At 41.8% G+C, this 22,514-nt stretch overlaps 1 protein-coding gene across 1 annotated transcript in view; it reads right to left on the bottom strand.

Annotated features, from left to right (window-relative positions):
* Positions 1-22,514, bottom strand: part of LOC118390496 (neurexin-2-like) — a 355,637-nt gene that overhangs the window by 269,771 nt on the left and 63,352 nt on the right. Inside the window, 1 exon segment of the mRNA XM_052457396.1 lies at positions 12,728-14,058. Coding sequence (XP_052313356.1) covers positions 12,728-13,448 — 721 coding nt within the window. The 5' untranslated portion in view covers positions 13,449-14,058.

Below are 22,514 nucleotides of genomic sequence, written 5' to 3'. Positions count from 1 at the left end.
AAAATTAGTTTTGAGCAGTCAGGTACACTATATATAAAAAAGTATGTGGACACCTCTTCAAATTAGTGGATTTGGCTAATTCAGCCACACCTGTTGCAGACAGCTGTATAAAATCGAGCACACCGCCATGCAACATCCATAGACTAACATTGGCAGTAGAATGGCCTTACTGCCGAGCTCAGTGACTTTCAACGTGGCACCATCATAGGATGCCACCTTTCAAATTTCTGCCCTGTTAGAGCTTCCCCAGTCAACTGTACGTGCTGTTATTGTGAAGTGGAAACTTCTAGGAGCAACAACAGCCAAGTGGTTGGTCAAACAAGCTCACAGAACGGGACCGCTGAGTGTCCTCGGTTGCAACACTCACTACCAAGTTCCAAACTGCCTCCGGAAGCAACGTCAGCCCCAAGAACTGTTCATCGGGAGCTTCATGAAATGGGCAATGCCAAGCATCGGCTGGAGTGTTGAAAAGCTCTCTGCCATTGGACTCTGGAACAGTGGAAAAGTGTTCTCTGGAGTGATGAATCACGACGGACAAATCTGGGTTTGGCGGATGCCAGGGAGAACGCTACCTGCCATAGTGCCAACTGTAAAGTTTAGTGGAGGAGGAATAATGGTCTGGGGCTGTTTTTCATGGTTCAGCCTAGGCCCCTTCGTTCCAGTGAAGGGAAATCTTAAAGCTACAGCATACAATGTCATTCTAGACAATTCTGTGCTTCCAATGTGGCAACAGTTAGCGGAAGGTTCTTTCCTGTTTCAGCATGACAATGCACCCATGCACAAAGTGAGGTCCATACACAAATGTTTTGTTGAGGTCTGTGTGGAAGAACTTGACTGGCCTGCACAGAGCCCTGACCTCAACCCCATCAAACACCTTTGGATTAACTGAAATGCAGACTGCAAGGCAGGCCTAATTGCCAAACATCAGTGCCCAACCTCACAAATGCTCGTGGCTGAATGGAAGCAAGTCCCCACAGCAATGTTCCAACATCTAGTGGGAAGCTTTCCCAGGAGAGCGGAGGCTGTTTTAGCAGCAAACTCCGTATTAATGCCCATGATTTTGGAATGAGATGGTCCACGAGCAGGTGTCCACATACTTTTGGTCATGTAGTGTATACAAAAGTGTTGAAAACATGTTGGCTGACTATTTTAAAAGAACACGGTGAAGAACAAGCTATAGGATTAAAAATACCCACGTTTTGGTGCAGGAACAACCCGACTAGCGCTAGCTAACGCTACCTACAGCAGCAAAACTAATAATACAAAATTTTGATATCGTCCAAAATAATATTGCGACATTGTAAATGTATAAATCCCCCCCCATCACTAGTAAAGGCCATGCTGGAGCCAATTTAACCTGAACAAGCTATTTCTCTGTCACTGCAAAACTCATTATGGTTACAAATAAAGAACATTGGAGAGAGTTGGAGGGCAACTACAAGAGGCACATTTAGGGTTCAAACTGGGCCAACACCATGTCAGGCGTTGTGTTATGCCTTTCTGAACATTTAAAAAGAGGAAGGGACAAAAAAGTTAACACAAACGAGGGAGAAAGATTTAAGGGCAGTCATTTTATTGGACGGGTGTCTCACGCACTGGAGACAACATGTAATTCCAATCAGTGACACTTTGTGAGTTCAACCACATTGGAAAACAATTATTTGGTTACTCGGATCAGCGCTACAGGGTACACAAATATCCATCAAACGAGAGGTTTACTGAAGTCTCAAAACATACCACTCTGGTCTGTGGAGTCAGCGTATAGCAACAACAATTTCCCTTTCTTGGTTTTAAAAGCAACCCTGCCATGCTACAGTAAACTACTTGAGGGGGAAAAAAGTGATAGAGGTTCATTTTCTGCAGGCAGACAAAGCCAGAATCTAACACTGAATGACCTTGAGGAAATAGGTTTGCAAAAACAACACCCGACGTTATAGACACATATCTAGTATTCAATTCAAAGTGACTTGAGGCACATCGGATTCACCTTTCATTGAATGAGATAAATGCTAGACGCGTTCCCCATTTATGCGTTTGAGCTAGGAAAGTTTCTCCAGGGAGCTCGTTTCTTCTCAACCACATATCTAAAAGGGGAAGATGGCGAGTGCCAGAGAGAACATGGGTTTAAGGTGCTGTCAGAAGTCAGGCTATTTTAAAAGAAGATGCTAAATAACAGTAAATACTACATGATATAGACATTTGGTGTGAGGACAATGCCCTACAATCATGGTGTTCCGTGTGAGCACAGGTCCATACATATAACTAAACTGCATCGTTTGAAGCCACAATAGAAGCACCCCAGGAAGAGTAACTGCTGCTTCAGCAATTGTTAATGGGGTTAAAAATAAGATACAATTCCAAATTCCTTGAAGTGGGGTGATAGAAAACAAGTAAACTATCTTATTACCCTTATAATTATGTATTCTATTGATGTTTCCTCCAGTCTATAGTACGACTGTTCTACTGTTTAAAGCCAATGGATACGACAGAAGTGCCAATGATTGGCTGTGGTAGGAAACCTCTAGAACATCAACAGTTTGTGCATACAACATCCCTGAAAACCCCCAGGTCTCTTCTAACATACAGTACCAGTCAAAGGTTTGGACACCTACTCATGCCAGGTTTTTTAAAAATTATTACATGAAGGTCAGTCAATCCGGAAAATCTCAAGAATATTGAAAGTTTCTTCAAGTGCAGTTGCAAAAATCATCAATCATTATGAGTCAAATTTGAGATTTTGGGTTCCAACCGTCGTGTCTTTGTGAGACGCAGAGGAGGTGGTTCCCACCGTGAAGCATGGAGGAGGAGGTGTGATGAATTGGAGGTGCTTTGCTAGTGACACTGTAATTTATTTAGAATTCAAGACACACTTAAACAGCATGGCTACCACAGCATTCTACAGCAATACACCATCCCATCTGGTTTGCGCTTAGTGAGACTATCATTTCTTTTTCAACATGACAATGACCCAACACACCTCCAGGCTGTGTAAGTGCTATTTGAACAAGAAGGAGAGTGATGCAGTGCTTCAGATGACCTGGTCTCCACAATCACCCGTCCTCAACCAAATTAAGATGGTTTGGGATGAGTTGGACCGCAGAGTGAAGGAGAAGCAGCCAACACGTGCTCAGCATATGTGGGAACTCCTTCAAGACTGTTGGAAAAGCATTCCAGGTGAAGCTGGTTGAGAGAATTCCAAGAGTGTGCAAAGCTGTCATCAAGGCAAAGGGTGGCTACTTTGAAGAATCTGTTTAACACTTTTTTGGTTACTACATGATTCCATGTGTTATTTCATAGTTTTGATGTCTTCACTATTACTCTACAATGTAAAAAAATAAAGACAAACCCTTGAATGAGTAGGTGTATCCAAAATTTTGACTGGTACGGTAAATAATACTACTCAGAGTTGCCAGGAGCTCAAAAAAGGTTTTTATCGACCCTGCCTACAGTAGAGCAATGTCAGCACTGCATCAGAAATGATGGGGAAACAGAATGAGTTGATTTGAATGGGTGCAGAGCAGGCCTACATATTCCCCATGTCTTTGCATCAGAGTACATGAGTGCATTCCCATTCCCTGGATTGGCTGGCAAATGACGTGTGTGTTAGAGGTAGACTTACGTCTGGCAGACTGATTTATGGCCCTGGCCTACATCCCCGCTCTGGGGAGAAGCGCTGTAATTGATTCTGACACTCCGCTTGGCTTCGGGGGTAAAAGGTAGTCCAGATTCACCTGAGAGTGTTGACTAAGCCAAGGAGGCCTTTTTCTGACCACATGGTCATGTTTCTTCTTGACAGATGCGTTTTCTTGGAATGGTCAAATCAAATCAAGCTATTTATATACCTCATTTCAGACATGAATGCAACGCAATGTGCTTCACAGGAAAAAAAATTCAGGAAAAAAAAAAAGGCTCCCCAGTGGGTGGGCCTATGCCCTCCAAGGCCCATCCATGGCTGCAACCCTGCCCAGTCATGTGAAATCCATAGATTAGGGCCTCATTCGTTTATTTCAATTGACAGATTTCCTTATATGAACCGTAACTCAGTAAAATCTTTGCAATTGTTGCATTTATATTTTTGTTCAGTATGAACATGTCCACAGTTGGGCTCCCCCTCAGGTTCTCTGGCAGGCTATTCCAGAGGCAGCGGGCATAGTAACTAAAGGCTGCCTCTCCATGCCTATTGGTCCTAGGCTTTGGGATGGTTAAAAAGGCCAGTGACAGAGGACCTGAGGGATCTACTGGGTACATAACTCAAAAGCATGTCTGATATGTATTTGGGTGCACAATCGTGGATTGGTTTAAAAACCATAGTAGAATCTTCACATGTATTTTAAAACTCAGTCAGCCAGTGCAGAGACCGTAAAACCGGTGTAATGTGTGCTCTCTGTCTGGTCTTGGTCAGTACACGTGCTGCAGCATTCTGTATGTTTTGCAGTTGACCAATGGCGTTCTTGGGTAGACCGGACAGGAGAGCATTACATTAGTGAAGCCTGCTTGTAATTAAAGCATGGATGAGTTTCTCAATATCAGCCTGAGAGAGAAACGCCCGCACCGTGGCAATGTTCCTCAGGTGGTAAAAAGCTATTTTGGTCACATTCCTAGTGTGCGATTTGAAATTAAATTCAGAATCTAAAATGACAACTAGGTTTTCTACCCGGTGTTTAATCTTTATTGCCTATTAACTCAAATGTGCGGCCAGATTCTCTCTGTGCTTCGGCTCCAATAATAAGTACCTCGGTCTTGTCTTGATTTAGCTGGAGGAAGTTTTGAACCATCCAAATATTTAAATAACTAATACAGTCTAATACTTTATCTGTGGAACTAAAAATGTACACCTAAATGGAAAGCTGTGTATCGTCTGCGTAGCAGTGAAAATCAATGCTGTGCTCTCCGATTACAAATTCCAGAATCCCTTTTCTAAGGGACAAATCTTCGCTCCTTTGCACTCTGTCGGAATTCAGCAGATATAAGAAATGTACAAATAACACATTTAGTTTAGTAATAGTTCTTATATCTTATCTCTTTCTCGCTGACCTTTTGGCTTGCCCAATGTTTTATACTTGATAGAAGGATAAATATGATCTGCAGTCAAAGTGTGACACCACATTGGTATTCTGTAGATCTCTATTTAGAAAGAAAAAAGGACTGCAGCATCAGCTCACACAGAAGCGCTCTGTGACTCAAAAAACCAAGCGAAGCATGGAGGTAGTGGGAGAGGGTTTTGTAAACCTGATGCAGGCAGCGAATGACAGCCATGGCCATGTTCTACTTTGACATGGAACCACTTGGCCCTGGGTTTATTGATCGCTCTGAGTTGAGCATACAGTCTATGGCTGAAATGTCATTAAGTTTCAACATGTTACATGTATTCTGTTCCTACAGTAGCAAATATCTAGTATCAGATCGTCTCGTGTTGCCATACCTCCAAAATCACGTTGTTGTCATGCCTCGCATCGGAGGTCTGGAGAATTATGTATTGCAAAAACGTGTTGAATTGTCCACTATACATTTCAAGAACACCCCCCCCCCCCACACACGCCCGTAGAAGGGATGTCTGTCTGTTAGGGGCGTCACTGTTTCCCCATCCATGTAGGACGCATATAGTAGAGAGAGAGTTGTTGCGTGTGCTAGATCCACATCCTAGCTTTCAAGTTATCAAGTGTGACTGACAGTCTGCGATTTCTATATACATATTGAAAATGAATTACACAGGTAAAGTCAAAAGGTCACAACACGTGCTTAACCAGCTCCAGCTGTCAGTAAAAGAGAGAGTTTAGGCTGCTGGACAGGGCCAGTCATTTTGTAGGAGGACATTATGAAAGGACCCTGAAGCTCCAGTCCCTAGAGGGGATACCTTTGAGGACAGAGAGATAATAGCAACATAATATTCAATGCTGTCTAATTTAAGTATACTGAGGCCTACTTCTTTGTGATGTTTCAGGTCCTCGCACATGGAATCCTGTGAAAGCCTGTTTGCAGATGAAGAGAGTGTTCCCAATGAATGTCCCAAGAGACGATATATATAACCTATATGCCATGGGTAATATGTGTAGGCCTACCTATGTTACCAAATGTTGTATACATGAACTGTCCTTTTGTATAAACCAATTACATTTGGAGTAGGCCAACCCTGCTGGTGGAGGTCTGCTGGGTGTGCAGGGTTCTGTTTCAGCCCAGCAATAACACACCTGATTCAACTTATCGAACCTAATGAGTTGATAATCAAGTGTGCTATTGCTGGGCTGGAATAGAAGTCTGCTCACCCAGTTGATCAGGGATGGGTGGAGCAAGGTTGGCCACCACTGGTATGGAGTTTTGTTTGTTCATCTAAAATGATGCTTTAGTAATGATAACCTACTTGTTACTCCTCAATTATCTGTTGTTGTTTAGACTAAAATGCTTCATCTTTATATACGAGTTAGCTTATTTGCATATTTTGAAGTGATGTAGTGTTGATTCTTTGGCAGGGAAATGTTTAAACTTGTTTTAAATTGTTAAACTATTAATCAAAAATGAGCTAGTCTCAATATGGATTAATCCCACTCCTGCAATTAAGAGAGGACGGGGTTCTGTCTGTGTTGTATTCTCAAATGAACATTTCCTTTTTGTCTATTTGTAAGATCTGTTTTATTTGATTGTCTCTCTCTCAGTATATCAGCTATGTAAATCCATTTGGCAAGCGTATCATGTGACATGCGTCGCCATACAGCACTACTGGCCTTATGGGAATCTGTTGTTTACATGTAGAGCAATACAATTTCAAGTTAAAAGGATACCAATACAACGGATGTATTCAGTGCACTCAGAAAGTTTATACCCCTCGACTTTTTCCACAGTCTGAATTTAAAATGACTGGCCTACACACAATACCCCATAATGTCAAAATTGAGTTATGTTTTTAGGGATTTAAAAAAAATTATACTGAACAAAAATAAAAATGCAACAATTTCACTGACTTTACTGAGTTACAGTTTAAATAAGGAAATCAGTGAATTTAAATAAATTCATTAGGCCAGGCCCACCCACTGGGGAGCCAGGCCCAGCCTATTAGAATGCATTTTTCCCCACAAAAGGGCTTTAACAGACATAAATACTCAGTTTCATCAGCTGTCTGCGTGGCTGGTCTCAGAAAATCCAGCAGGTGAAGAAGACGGATGTGGAGGTCCTGGGATGGCGTAGTTAAACATAGTCTGCGGTTGTGTCTCTAAAACGACATTGGAGGCAGCTTATGGTAGAGAAATTAACATGAAATGATCTGGCAACAGCTCTGGTGGACATTCCTGCAGTCAGCATGCCAATTGCACATTCCCTCAACTTGAGACATCTGTGGCATTGTGTTGTGTGACAAAAAAACTGCACATTTTAGAGTGGCCTTGAATTGTCCCCAGCACAAAGTACACCTGTGTAACGATCATGATGTTTAATCAGCTTCTTGATATGCCACACCTGTCAGGTGGATGGATTATCTTGACAAAGGAGAAATGTTCAATAACATGAATATAAAGACATTTGTGCACAAAATTTGAGAGAAATAAGCTTTTGGTGCGTATGGAAAAATACTGCAATCTTTTATTTCAGCTCATGAAACCAACACTTTACATGTTGTGTTTATATTTTTGTTTATATTGTTCAGTATAATTAAAATGAAAAGCTGAAATGTCTTGAGTCAATAAGTATTCAACCCCTTGTTTATGGCAAACCTAGATAAATTGCTTAACAAGTCGCATAATACATTTCATGGACTCACTCTATGTGCAATAAGTGTTTAATACCTAATCTCTGTACCCCACACATACAATTATCTGTAAGGTCCCTCAGTGGAGCAGAATTTCAAACACAGATTCAAGCACAAAGACCAGGGGGGTTTTCCAATGCCTGACAAAGAAGGGCACTAATGGTAGATGGGTAAAAAAAAAAAAACAGACATTGCATATCCCTTTGAGCATGGATGGTGTACACCCAGTCACTGCAAAGATACATAACCCAGTTACCGTACAGGAAGGAAACCGCTCAGGGATTACACCATGAGGCCAAACTACAGAGTGAAAAGAAGGACGACTGTACAGAATAAAAAATATTCCAAAAACATGCATCCTGTTTGCAATTAGGGCACTAAAATAAAAAGTTAACTTTATATCCTGAATATAAAGCGTTATGTTTGGGGCAAATCCAACAGAACACATCACTCAGCACCACTGTTCATATTCAAGCATAGTGGTGGCTGCATCATGCTATGGGTATCTTTGTCATCGGCAAGGACAAGGGATGATTTTATCATAAAAATAAATGGAATCGAGCTAAGCACAAACAAAATTAAAGAGGAAAACTTGTTTCAGTCTGCTTTCCAACAAACACTGGGAGACAAAACCTATGTCAAGGTTGGAAAATGGCTGTGTTGCAAAGATCAACAATCAACTTGAGAGACTTGAATAATTTGTGCAAATATTGTACAATCCATGTGTGGAAGGATCTTAGAGACTTACCCAGAAAGACTTACAACTGTAATAACTGCCAAATGTGATTCTAACATGTATTGACTCAGGGCTGTGAATACTTAGTGGTTCGTCCTTTAAAAGTTGCAGCGTACTGCAGCACAGCTTGCGTGGTGCTGCAGAATTCTATGGTTAGTTAGTGCTAGTTTGACCACCAGAGGGCATCTTTGAGAAGCATTTGATTGCCTTCAATAGTGGTTGTACTAGAGAATTTAAAACCTTTAACATTAGTATATGGGACTGATAAGAAATGTTGCTTAATTAATTTGATTAATATTATGGTGATTCTATTCCAAGAAAAACAAAAAACCCTCTGGGTTTCCGTTAGGATGGAACGGAAAATATGGCGCTGTACAACATGACAGTCAGGAGTTGGCCACAGTACTGGGCTATTTAGCTAAAGAATCCCCGTGTTGTGCGGGCACGCGGGAGTTCCCCATGTTTGTCTCAGAGCAGTGCGAAACGGTGCTAAAATAGTTATAGCTATTGCTTCAAATCCTATTGCTTCTAACTTCAGTATGCTCTTTAAATAAGACCTACACCACTTTTAACAGCACATTACTCAACACTATTCAGACTCATGTCGCCTACGGTAGGCCCACAGTATATCGAAAAATATAACACGATTCTCAGGCAATAATTAAATATAGAGGATTGGAGGATTCTAAATTGAAAACAAAAGCCGCCTCATGGGTCTCCCAGTGATGGCCGGTGTGGGTATCTGTAGCAATGCAATTTGCATTGCTATGCGGTGACTTAGCCAGCTGCACCACTGGGGAGCCCCCATCCACAAAGTATTAAAATACAGAGAGGTTTTGGCAAAGGTATATTGTCCTGCTAATAGCCCATAATGGGCTATTATAAAACTGTACATGGTGTCCAGGTCAGGATAAACATTTTTTTTATTTATTAAAGACTATCAGAAAGAATGTTGGTACTTATTTATTTTGATCCAAAGTCACGAATGAGTGAGTCACTCAGGTTTATGTAGGTGCCGCTATACGACCGTGCCATCAACTTGATAATATAACGATATTTCTGAGGTTATTTTGTTTTTTAAAAAACGAAAGTGAGCGATTGTAATCTGAAAAGGCCAAAATAATATTTGTAAAGTTCAAAACATTTATATCTGTTTTTAGAGGGAGAAAAATGTTGGGCCAATTGTGCGCCGCCCTATGGGACTCCCAATCACAGTCGGATGTGATGCATAATAATACTTTTTGTTATATTTTTTGTTTTGTCTTTTCTGGTGGATTAAACTGAAATTGCAACCAATCATGGCCGGTTGTGATACAGCCAACCTAACTAAGAAATACATTTGACGATAGAATTCTACCCCTAGGCAGGTGTATTGTCCAGCTACCTGCTAATAGCCATAATGGCGCTGTACAACGTGACCGTGTGTGCTTGAAATAGTATTTTCCATTAAACAGCTTTGTTCCAATATTGCTGTAATTCAGTGATATTTATTCCCATAGTAATTCGTTATGGATCCATAACTAAATAAACATCGCCGTTTTGAAAGAGTATTTTTATCATTTTATTAACGAAAGCATATTGTATTAGTTTGAAAGTGCAGACTGGCACTAAGAACAGCGGGAACATTTCCTTAGTCAGTGCCATACTAATTAGTTATTTAGAATGATTTACTTCTGTTTTTAGTGGGAGAGAAACAAAAACCCTACAGTCATCTCCCAGTTGAGGCCGTCCCAGGTATTGAACCAGCGTCTGTAGCAACACAGCTTGCTATGCAGTGTCTTAGACCATTGCGCCACTCAGGCTTTGTACAACGTGACTCGTCAGGAGTAGGCTACAGTACTACAGTAAGAGCAAAATAATCCTAACAAAATACAATTATAAAAACCTTAGTGTAACAACAGTTTTAGTAAGTAATACTGAAGTCGTGCACAATTATCAGTTTCTATTTAGGTTTATGTCACCCATTCATTGTCAGTTAGAGACACAGTAGAACCCAAAAGCATAGTCGGTGCTCTATCTCCCCCTTGCTCTGGGCTGGAGAAATGAAGTGGTGACGCAGGGTACTGTACTAAATCACAAATGACCTCCAAATACCTACCGCAGCATAATCGCAAAACATTTAGTGGAGCAACCACTGTATGTACATTAGATATTTCTGTATTTTGTTCTCAATACATTTGCAAAATTGTCTAAAAACATGTTTTCACTTTGTCATTAAGGGGTATTGAGTGTAGATGAGCGAGATTGTTTTCTATTGAATCCATTTTGAATTCACGGCGTAACAAGAAAATATGGAATAAGGGGTATGAATACTTTCATAAGGCACCATATACCAGATTTTTTACACACCTTTTAAGTGATGACATAAAATGGTTTAGTGCAAATCCAACCCTTGTAATTTAGGTACAGTGTGCAGATAACAGTTAGGCTACAGGAGATGAGCATTACAGGTAACATTTATTCATTTTAGCAATGTTGCTTGCAAAATGGTTGCAGTTGCTCCCATAGATAGACAGTACACGGTTGCTCTATGTATAACTGACCCTGGATAAGCTAGCGACTGGGCTAACACAGCTATCCTTTTAGGTCAATAATATGCTGTTTTTATTAGCATTTTGTTGGCTTTATAATTGTGAGATATATTTAACTAGCTTACAAGGGTAGCTGACTTTTCTCAAAACAAACCTCATTGTGGCTAGTTACTTCTTGTCTTCTCATGCAAGACTATACAGCCAAATATCACTTCAGAAACGTCAAAATGTAAAATATTGTTATGGCCAGCATTGTAGACCATTTCTCCCCTAGGGCCTTAAAAAAATTCAGTTTTATATTTTGCCAAATTCTGTTTTCTCCGTTTTGTTTTCCAGGTTTCTGTTCTCCCATTTTTTCAGGGTTTCACTCTCAAATGCACACATTAAAAAAAAATAGAAAAACAACTAAAATTGGATGTTCTAACTAAATCAGGAGACTGCAACATTTTAGGTTCCCTTTAAATCCAGTGTGCACCTAGTGTGTTTTTGTCCTGCACATGTGATAGTAATTTAAGTCGATCTGCTAAATGGTAAAAAAAAATATTTATTAAATAGTACAGATTGCAAAACAAATACCCACTGGATTGATGCAAATAATTGAGAAGGTTTTTTGGGAAAGCCTTTCCATCTACTGGAAGATTTTTCTTTAGCATCACCGCTAACGGCTACACAAAATGGTAGCTGCGCACAACGCACATTCACGCACATGGAGAATTCTTGTTGCCTCTTCAGAAAGTTCCAGAAAATACTAATCACTAATGCATTCTGTTCATGTCTTATGATACATTTGGCCAAAGTATTATTATTTTCTTCAATATATTTAGTTGATTCCCTGCTAAGTTCAATACGTTATTGAATTCCGTTTTATTGTCTGGATTCCGTGATTCCATCCGCGTTCTCCGTATCACAGATTTTATAAGGCTCTACTCCCCTCATGCAGCAGCTTTAGCTCATCACGAAATAACAGTAAAATACTGTGAAAACGAGCACGCTTCGAACGTTCTAAAACGTTTTGCCACCAGAGCTTGTTTGTTGACATATTTTGACCTCACACACTGTTGCTCCTACGGCACTAATCTGGCGAGCACCTTTGGAGCTCCACCCAAGCAAGGCATTTAATGATTTTTGCCATGGACTTCCCCAGGTTTCGCATTTTAGGGAAGCCTGGTTCGAGATGAGGTTAAGTATCATGTAACAGGCTGCTTTTATAATTATGAAAAGCCAGAATAAACACAGAAACAAAAGCAACATACAGTAAAATGTTTACATTTCCTCTCAAGACAAGCAAACGGTTCACTTTATGAAAACATTGACATTTACTAGCGTGACGTTGCTACAGTATGTGTGAGTGGAACAAGATTGGCTTATTTCCCATTAGCCATGAAACAGCCATCCACAAGTGAGTTACGTGGGCCCAGCTAAACTCAGAGAAAATGTAATCATATTCAACAGGCTATCCAACAATCTCAGCCAAACCCCCTAAGCATTCAGAGACAGCACGTCAAGCTGTGCTAAAATGTAGATCAGCACAACTCTCCCCCGAATAATTAAGGAAAATGAATGTCTGTTCAGATAATAGCTCAGAATTACAAGTAAATCCTAAAGGAATCCCTCAAAAACCATCACTTAAACTTCACAAAGCAATCGGTTTTACTGCTAAGGCATTCAAATGGAAAAACAGGCCCTTTCCTTGAACAAATTCAGCTCATTGAGTATTTGGCTCACCTTCGTGGCAGTAGTTTCCCTTGTAGCCAGTGTTGGTGCAGTCACAGAGGACCTCTCCCTGGTGGATGGAGCAAAGGCCTCTGTTGCTGCAGGGGTTCTGTTTAATACACAGGTATTCCAAATCATTCTGAACACTTTGGCCATCCAGGAGCACTGGGAGGTTCTCCCCCAGCTTCAGGTTGGCAATCAGGCCCTGGAAGGGTGGCTCATATTTGACCGTGTTGGACGTGAGAGCAGATAGGCGCACGTCTGGCGAGATGCCGCCTACGTAAAGGTCACTGGCCACCACCATCTCACTCCTCTTGGACTTGACCTCGGCCACCTTCTCCTCGTTGTCCACCACCAGGGTGGTCGCTCTATAGTTGCGGGTGAGAAGCACGCGGTGCCAGCGCTGGTCGTTGACGTGGGTCTCCGTGTGCAGGGAGGCAGGCTCCGCGCAGTGGATGGTGAAGCGCAGATGCAGCCGGCCGTCTGTGATCAGCAGCTCCAGGAAGTCACAGTTCCCTCCGTCGTCCAAGTAGAGCACCAGGGCCTTGCTGATGTTGGTCTTCAGAGTGAAGCTCAGCTCGCCTGTGACCTTGGCCTCCCAGCGTCCGTACCGCGCCCACTGGCCAGGGACTCCCTCATACTCCAAGGCCGTGGCCATGACTGTCAACAACAGCCCAGTCAATACCAGGGGCCACACGGCCCGGCCTTCACATAGCACCTTGCTACTTATCATCTTCCACTTCTGGCCCTAATCCCTCCAACTAGGTCTTGTTGCTTTAAATCCACCACCGCTGAGAGAGGCAGAAATGATCTCCAGTCTACACTGTTGTTGTGTTTTCCCTAAAGTTTACAGAAATAATATGATTCCAATGTCTCTTCAGCTTTGCCTCTCTGTTCTGATTATCTTCTTAGCCTCTCCATTGAGTTGAATAAAAACAGGGAATAAATTCCCCAAATGTGGAATTGCGTCAGTTATTCTCCAAAGAACAGGCTACAGAAAATGTTCTGGAAACATGGTAGAATCCATATGTTTAGGAATCTAGGAAGTAGAACATAATGTTGCCTATGTTTCGGAGTCCAGGAACTAGCACATTTACAAAACCAAGTGAGGAGGGGATTGCTGCAGAATGTTGAAGTGAGCTGGTTTGGGCGATGGGGTCACAAACAGGACAAACGACAAAAGTCATTCAAGGCTTTTCTGTTTCTCTTCCCCTTCCTTATCAACCAAATACCCTCGCCTCCTTCCAGCAGCAGTCCAGTCCGGTCCGGCCTCCAGGAGTTAGCTAGGCACAGAGCCAAGCAGAAACAGGTACAGGCCCCATCTTCCTTAGTGTCCCACTGCTCTGGAACACACACACGCAAGAAAAACATGTTAGGAGAGGAATGAAAGATAACGGAAAGCATCATATGAAAACTCCAGCGGCCTGGAGCTGCGTAACCCACATCACAAAATAATGGTGTACCATAATAGGTGACAGAAATGTAAGCGTGAACATTCTATAATAACTAAAAACACTGTTTTTTTAATCTTCTGCAGTTACATAAATCATAGTTAAATAAATGACATAAAACAAATAATGAAATATGGCACAGGAAAAAGAAAGGAGGACGAGAGAGCAAGAGAAAGAAAGAAAAAAACTTTAGTATTGCGTTGCTTTATTTATTAGTCCGTCCCCCCCGGCGACACAGCAGAAAACCCAGAGAGGCAGGGGAGGAAAGATCATTTTACTTAGAGACCAATGGAGGCTTGGAAGAGACTCAGGCCTTTTCAATCACGTCAATAAGGGTTCGGGAGCTTCGTTGAAAGCACTGCATATAGTATACTGGCGGAGTGAGAGAGACGAAGACGCAGGGCTACCGAGAGAGAGCAGATTGCTGTGTTTATGTTGGGCATCTAATTAAACAGGAAGTGTCTTTTTTTTGTTGCAAGATTACCATGGTAAGTGCTGTGACCTTTCTCAAAAGGTAATCAGTTCAAAGTAACCAGGAAACACTGGGTGAAAGTAGTCTCACCACACAAAAGTTGAATTGTACAGCCCTCTCTTTATCAGGATGGCCCTGCTGTTGCACTTTGTCACTTTCCAGTGATCTTCTAAAGTGATTCCGTGTCCTTGAATATGACCTCTAACAGCAATCGTCTTGCATAGTGAGCGGTACATCTGCAGAGGAAGGGACACCTTTCAATTAAGAACAACTATCAGGGCCTGTCCGTTATCTGGTAAGGAGTGGATGAAAAGCTGAGAGGAAAAAGGGAACAATTCCCTTTTTATGCATGCCGCAAAATGACAACATCAACATGAAAACATTTGGCGAGAACAACAGTCGACAATAAATATCATTTGAAAGTACCCACATTCAATTAACACAATTATAGTCAAAAGAGCCAGTGTGGTGCTGTAGTTCCAAGTTTGCCTTGCTGCTCCGTCTAATAAATGTAATCAAATCAAATTCATCTTGATTAAAAACAGGGCCAGTCGCCGCTCCCCCTCCAACCACCAGAAAAACGCAACAGACTGCATGTCATTCCAGACAAATCAGTCTTCGTCTTCCTCCAGGAAAACGCCTGCAGAATGAAGGAGCGAATTGCCTTCGGATTGTTTGATGAATTGCTATGGCCTGTTGTGTCGGAGGCATTGTATCCTGCGGAACACAAATCTCACAGCTCTGATGCCAATGAAGGCACAGGCCTTTTTTGCATATTGGATTGTCACTTGAAAAGATAAAAGGCTTATCGTGACAGCCTTCAATGCTTATCGTGACAGCCTTCATCGAGAAATAACACAGTAAAACACCCAAGTCAAAGACAGGGGTTATGGAAACCAATTGATTGCAGAATCAAACACACTGAATAAATAAAGTGGAGTGCAGATAGGGGTTATAGTTGATGGACTAAAACCAACACATCAACAAGCCCTTACATCCACCTGCTATTCAATATAAAAACAGCATTCACGTTTTGTTAGCCTGAAGTATCTCCAGACAGCAGGCTAAACACGAGACCAAGCACGAAGACCAGAACAATAAAACACCTCTCCTCCCAGCTAGACAACAGGGATGAAGCTGGGGCTTTTACAGGGCAGAGCAGAAAGCTATGTTTCGGGAGGAGGGAGAAAAAAAAAAGTGATGAGCCCAGTTGGTTCAGTTTACAGTGGGCTGAATCTAAAGAACATAGTCTAGAGAACTTCCTTCCCAGATCTGCTTTGAGTTGGCGAATTCTCCCTCTCTGAGAGGAGAGGTGAGAGCTGACAGGCTGGAAAACCATGTTGCAGTGCAGCAGGAATGCTAATGACATATCAGACACCAGAGAGACCAGACATAATCACTGTTGCTGGTGGCCTTTATAAACACCAACAATTATAAATAAAAGCATTCAAAACTTGAGCTCATTAACAATGCATTTCACACAACCAACCTTTTGGGCGAGGGCATGTTAATTGACCTTGCAGGAATACAAATCACTTTCGTGCCAACCCACTCGGTGTTGTGTTGAGTAGCTGGATACAGTGAATAGGTTTCTCTCTCCCTCGCTCTGTCCTTCTCACTCTGGGACTGTGGCTGTGTAGGAAAGGGCAGAGCTCCTCTCAGATGTGTCAGAGTCAGAGTGGTGGGATGCAGGTACTGAACAGCTCTCTCCTTTTCCCTTCACTTCTGAATGCCACTGTTGCACCGAGGCTCTCCAACTCACTGAACAGAGATGGCTAGGTGATGGTGGGGAACCATAGTTGCTTCTGGAATGGCATAGTGCACTATATAGGGAAAAGGGTGCCGTTTCAGAGGCAGCCTAGGCGAATTGCAGCCCGACTGGGGTGGGAGAAGGCTTTTGCATTTTATTTTTTGTCTGAGCCACGCCCCAGTCAAAAAGGAGAAAGAGTGCCTAAACATGTCATATATTGTCAAGGACAGTCTCACATATTTTGGTGAAAATTGAGGGGGCAGAGGGGCAGTGTAGGAGGGGATTTTGAGCATTCCACCAGGAAGGGCAGGGCATATGACTTATAGATGAGGTCTTTCAAATGCTCACATTTATTATTCACACAGCAAGGAGGATATCTCCTACTACTGGCCTCCATCTTCAGGGCACTCAGAAAGGCAGCTTTGAAGAAAGAGCTAGTAGTGGCCAAACCCAATGTTAACTTGGCCAGGTCTTATCGCCAAGACTAAGATTGACTCATTTAGATTAACAGATATGTCCATTCAAATCTGGTAATTATCCATGGCTAATGCAAATCCAGGCATCCCCAGACCTAATTAAAATAATGTATACCACAGTTGAAAACATCCATAACTCTTGAAGACAGTCAGTGTGGACCCGAAGGAATCAGCTGTGAACACGCTACCCAACCTGCTCCACACCTCCCCGTCTCTGCACTTACTCACTGCATCTGTGTCAAAGTCCGTCACATTAGAGCACTACTACAGCTTTCTTCATACACATTCGCCTACTTACAGAGTCCAAAACAAGCTGACAGAACGCTGCAGTCCAGACTCCACTATGCAGCACTTCAGCTGGGCACAACACCGCGCATTCCAAACGCGAGTGTTCGATAACAACTGAAAATATCATCTTTATTGCCCATTACTCAATCTATAACGCATGCCATTACTTTGAAGTCTATCTACTGAAGACCTTACAGGACGTACACCAATCATGATAGACCAGCGACAGTATACGTGACTCATTTCAGGAAACTAGAAGCATGTCACGCGTCACTGTTTCACACGAGCGCCATTTGAATGTAAACTTTTTTTTAAAAATCAAAATGCCTTCTGGAACATGTGAACTTTAAAAATGCCTTAATGGCAAACTTGGATGCCATCTATAAATACGAATAACATCGTTAAAAATTACGAGCCTAGTTTGTTTAGCCAAGGAAAAAAGCCAGCAACCTTCCCATTAGCCATGATTGGCTGAGATAATGGGCTGGACATGCCGAGAGATGACTTCGGATTGGTCTGCCATGTAGCACCTTCTGTCTGTAACATGAGCTGGTCAGTATGTGTAGGTCATCCTTTCTAACGCAGCTTTTTTGAAATATATCAGGTAGTAGAACTACATACGTGTTGCTCTCCACTTTCTGGAGAACCGAATTTTGAAAATCTTTGGAATTAGAGTATGATAGCTAAGGAGATTCCAGAGTATGATAGCAAATATGCCTCTCCGGATTACATCTTCAAATTAAGGGCAACCATGGCATCCGTGACAGAGAGGGAGAAGCGTCCATCCATATATATGGGTAAGAGCGTCTAGCTATCAAAATTAAGATATTACACGTTTCTAATTTTGTCCTTATCTTTTTTTCATTTTGTGTTAAAGTGTACTGTTAGCTAGCTAGCCAACGTTAGCTAGTGGGCTATTACTGTGTAGTAATATTATTCATATCTCAGAGCCATTTGCATTGCTTGTTATAGCCTAATGTTAGCTAGCTAATATTGAACCTGATTGGTTATGAATTGGGATTATGGTTAATTGTTTAGCTAGCTAGCTACCTACATGTTGAAACAAAAGACTCCACTATGCAAGTAACTATTTCAATAGAATGTTTGAGGTCACTGCGACAACTGTCGATAGACGTACTCAGATTTCAGAGCACTCTCGTCTGAGTGTTCCCAGAGCGCAGAATAACTGACGAATTTACCAACGCTCAACACCCATTGAATATGGCTGGTGTTAGTAAACGTTGGCAAACAAGCATAATTACATTTTTGCCAGCAGCACAGTTGCAGTCATCAACGCTCTGGATAACATGAAAACAGCCTAACCAGCTCTGCTAGGGCGAGTAAAAGGGTCAGAGTGAGGTGTTCCCTCATTTGTGTATGGAAGTAGCTAGCAAGCTAGCCAACGTCAGCCAGTTAGCTTGGGTGCTGTTATTAGGTCAGAATGCACGGATCAACCTTACTCCTCGCCCAGAGCATCCAGTGTGCGCTCTGAACGATCGAAACGCTCTCAATTTATGAACAGACAATCTGACAACGTTCTGAGTGTTCACGAACGCCCAGAACACACTCTGGCACTCCAGATTAAATGTACAAACACACCTGTAGCATAAGCCAGCCTTTAGTCTTAAAATGTTGGGTTGTTTAGTACATAGCCTCACATGTGAATCTTTAAAGAGATGGATGGGGCTAAAGCATAAGAGGGTGTGAACAATGCTGAATGGGTGTGGACAAAGAATAGCTCTCCAGTAGGTACCAAAACATTCAAGGGCCATTTTCTCAAAAGTGAGGTTACAAGTTTATCAACTTTCAAAGCAGAATTACTTTCTCATTGCTCTTCAACTGTAGCAATTGATATATCCAATGTTCTAGCTGAGTCTCTACTTTTATCCAATGTAAAAAAAAAACATTTCAAATGTTGCCACATAAGAACGAATCGAGCCGGTCTGTCACATATAACCTATAGTCAAACTTCTCTCAAAGGTCCACAGAACACCAAGGTCAGTAAAGTTTCCAGTCTGACAGTAACTGGACATTGTCATCCTGACCTCTCCAGAGAGATGAATAAAGATTGAGTAGAAACACTGGAGCCAGTCAGTTTCCATCCACCTGTACAGTCTTTGGAGCTGCAGGCCATCTGACCCAGCCTCTGTCAGCACTGTGCACTGCAGCAGCCTCTCTTCCTATGCTCTGTCTTCCCTCTGTGTCTCCCTGCACCTCCCTCTGCCTCTCTCTGGGCCAGAGAGATGAAACGGGTGGAGGGGGCCCTGGGGAGCACCTCCACTGAGCCTGCCATAAAGAGACGCACCCACACAGTGGAACGGGCAGCCCACCACTGAACACACACACACCACAAATAAATGACCAAACAAAGATTCATCATGGTATAGCACTTTAGGAGTGGACAGTATTGTATAACAGTGAATCATATTAATTTAGCCATTCATGTTTCACAGAAAGATATACAGTATTTGGGAGGAACAGATGTGAGGAAAGGTCTGTTAATAGATTTGTGGTTAGGGAGTCATACTCAGCATTAGGCAAATTAGAGCAAGCTAAAGGGCATTCCGGCTCGGTCTCTTGGGTAAGAAGCCAAGGTCAGCTATTATGTGCCAGGCTGTAACATGTAGATACAGTGAGGTCCAGAATTATTGGATCCCTTGATAAAGATGAGAAAATAGTGTATCACCTAAATACCTATACTGACCTACAGTGGGGCAAAAAAGTATTTAGTCAGCCACCAATTGTGCAAGTTCTCCCACTTGAAAAGATGAGAGGCCTGTCATTTTTATCATAGGTACACTTCAACTATGACAGACAAAATTAGGGAAAAAAATCCAGAAAATCACATTGTAGGATTTTTAATGAATTTATTTGCAAATTATGGTGTAAAATTAGTATTTGGTCAATAACAAAAGTTTCAATACTTTGTTATATACCCTTTGTTGGCAATGACAGAGGTCAAACCTTTTCTCCAATGGCACGTTGTGTCAGCTAATCCAAGTTTATCACTTTAAAAGGCTAATTGATCATTAGAAAACCATTTTGCAATTATGTTAGCACAGCTGAAAACTGTTGTTCTGATTAAAGAAGCAATAAAACTAGCCTTCTTTAGACTAGTTGAGTATCTGGAGCTTCAGGATTTGTGGGTTTGATTACTGGATCAAAATGGCCAGAAACCAATAGCTTTCTTTTGAAACTTGTCAGTCTATTCTTGTTCTGAGAAATTAAGGCTATTCCATGCGCGGAATTGCCAAGAAACTGAAGATCTGGTACAACACTGTGTACTACTCCCTTCACAGAACAGCGCAAACGGGCTCTAACCAGAATAGAAAGAGGAGTGGGAGGCCCCAGTGCACAACTGAGCAAGAGGACAAGTACATTAGTGTCTAGTTTGAGAAACAGATGCCATACAAGTCCTCAACTGGCAGCTTCATTAAATAGTACCCGCAAAACACCAGTCTCAACGTCAACAGTGAAGAGGCGACTCCGGGATGCTGGCCTTCTAGGCAGTTGCAAAGAAAAAGCCATCTCTCAGACTGGATAATAAAAAGAAAAGATTAAGATGGGCAAAAGAACACAAGGTCTTTGTTTCTGGACATTTTGAGCCTGTAATTGAACCCACAAATGCTGATGCTCCAGATATGCACATAGTCTAAAGAAGGCCAGTTTTATTGCTTCTTTCATGAGAATAACAGTTTTCAGCTGTCCTGGCATAATTGCAAAGGGTTTTCTAATGATCAATTAGCCTTTTAAAATGCTAAACTCGGATTAGCTAACACAACGTGCCATTGGAGTGATGGTTGCTGACAAGGGGCCTCTGTACGCCTATGTAGATATTCCATTTTTTTTATCTGCCATTTCAAGCTACAATAGTCATTTACAACATTAACAATGTCTACAATGTATTTCTGATCAATTTGATGTTATTTTAATGGACAAAAAAAGTGATTTTCATTCAAAAACAAGGACATTTCAGTGACCCCAAACTTTTGAACGGTAGTGTGAGTGTGTATAAATATATATACATACAGTTGAAGTCAGAAGTTTACATACACTTAAGTTGGGGTCATTAAAACTTGTTTTCAACCACTCCACAAATTCCTTGTTAACAAACTATAGTTTTGGCAAGTCAGTTAGGACATTTGTGCATGGCACATCATTTTTCCAACAATTGATTAGACAGATTATTTCACTGTATCACAATTCCAGTGGGTCTAACGTTCACATACACTAAGTTGACTGTGCCTTTAAACAGCTTGGAAAATTCCAGAAAATTATGTCATAGCCTATCAGAAGCTTCTAAAGCTAATTGATATAATTTTAGTCAATATGAGGTGTACCTGTGGATGCATTTCAAGGCCTACCTTCAAACTCAGTGCCTCTTTGCTTGACATCATGGGAAGATCAAAAGAAATCAGCCAAGAAGCTAGAAAAATAATTGTAGACCTCCACAAGTCTGGTTCATCATTGAGAGCAATTTCCAAACGCCTGAAGGTACCACATTCATCGGTACAAACAAAGTATGCAAGTATAAACACCCATGGGATCACGCAGCCGTCATACTCCTCAGGAAGGAGACGTGTTCAGTCTCCTAGAGATGAACGTACTTTGGTGCAAAAAGTGCAAAATCAATCCCAGAACAACAGCAAAGGACAGCAATGCCCGAGGAAACAGGTACAAAAGTATCTATATCCATAGTAAAACGAGTCCTATATCGACATAACCTGAAAGGCCGCTCAGCAAGAAACCACTGCTCCAAAACCGCCATAAAAAAGACAGACTACGGTTTGCAACTGCACATGGGGACAAAGATCGTACTTTTTGGAGAAATGTCCTCTGGTCTGATGAAACAAAGGAAAAAGGGAGAAGCTTGCAAGCTGAAGAATACCATCCCAACCGTGAAGCACGGAGGTGGCAGCATCATGTTGTGGGGGTGATTTGCTGCCAAAGGCACTGGTGCACTTCACAACATAGATGGCATCATGAGTGATGAAAATGATGTGGATATATTGAAGCAACATCTCAAGACATCAGTCGGGAAGTTAAAGCTTGGTTGCAAATGCGTCTTCCAAATGGACAATGACCCCAAGCATACTTTCAACGTTGTCGCAAAAAGGCTTAAGGACACCAAAGTCAAGGTATTGGAGTGGCCATCACAAAGCTCTGACCTCAATCCTATAGAAAATGTGTGGACAGAACTGAAAAAGCGTGTGCGAGCAAGGAGGCCTTCAAACCTGACGACCAGCTCTGTCAGGAGGAATGGGCCACAATTCACCCAACTTATTGTGGGAAGCTTGTGGAAGGGTACCCAAAATGTTTGACCCATGTTAAACACTTTAAAGGCAATGCTACCAAATACTAA

This window comes from Oncorhynchus keta, chromosome 11, assembly GCF_023373465.1.
Source record: "Oncorhynchus keta strain PuntledgeMale-10-30-2019 chromosome 11, Oket_V2, whole genome shotgun sequence".
Classification (NCBI taxonomy): domain Eukaryota; kingdom Metazoa; phylum Chordata; class Actinopteri; order Salmoniformes; family Salmonidae; genus Oncorhynchus; species Oncorhynchus keta.
This window is presented reverse-complemented; position numbering and strand designations above follow the sequence as displayed.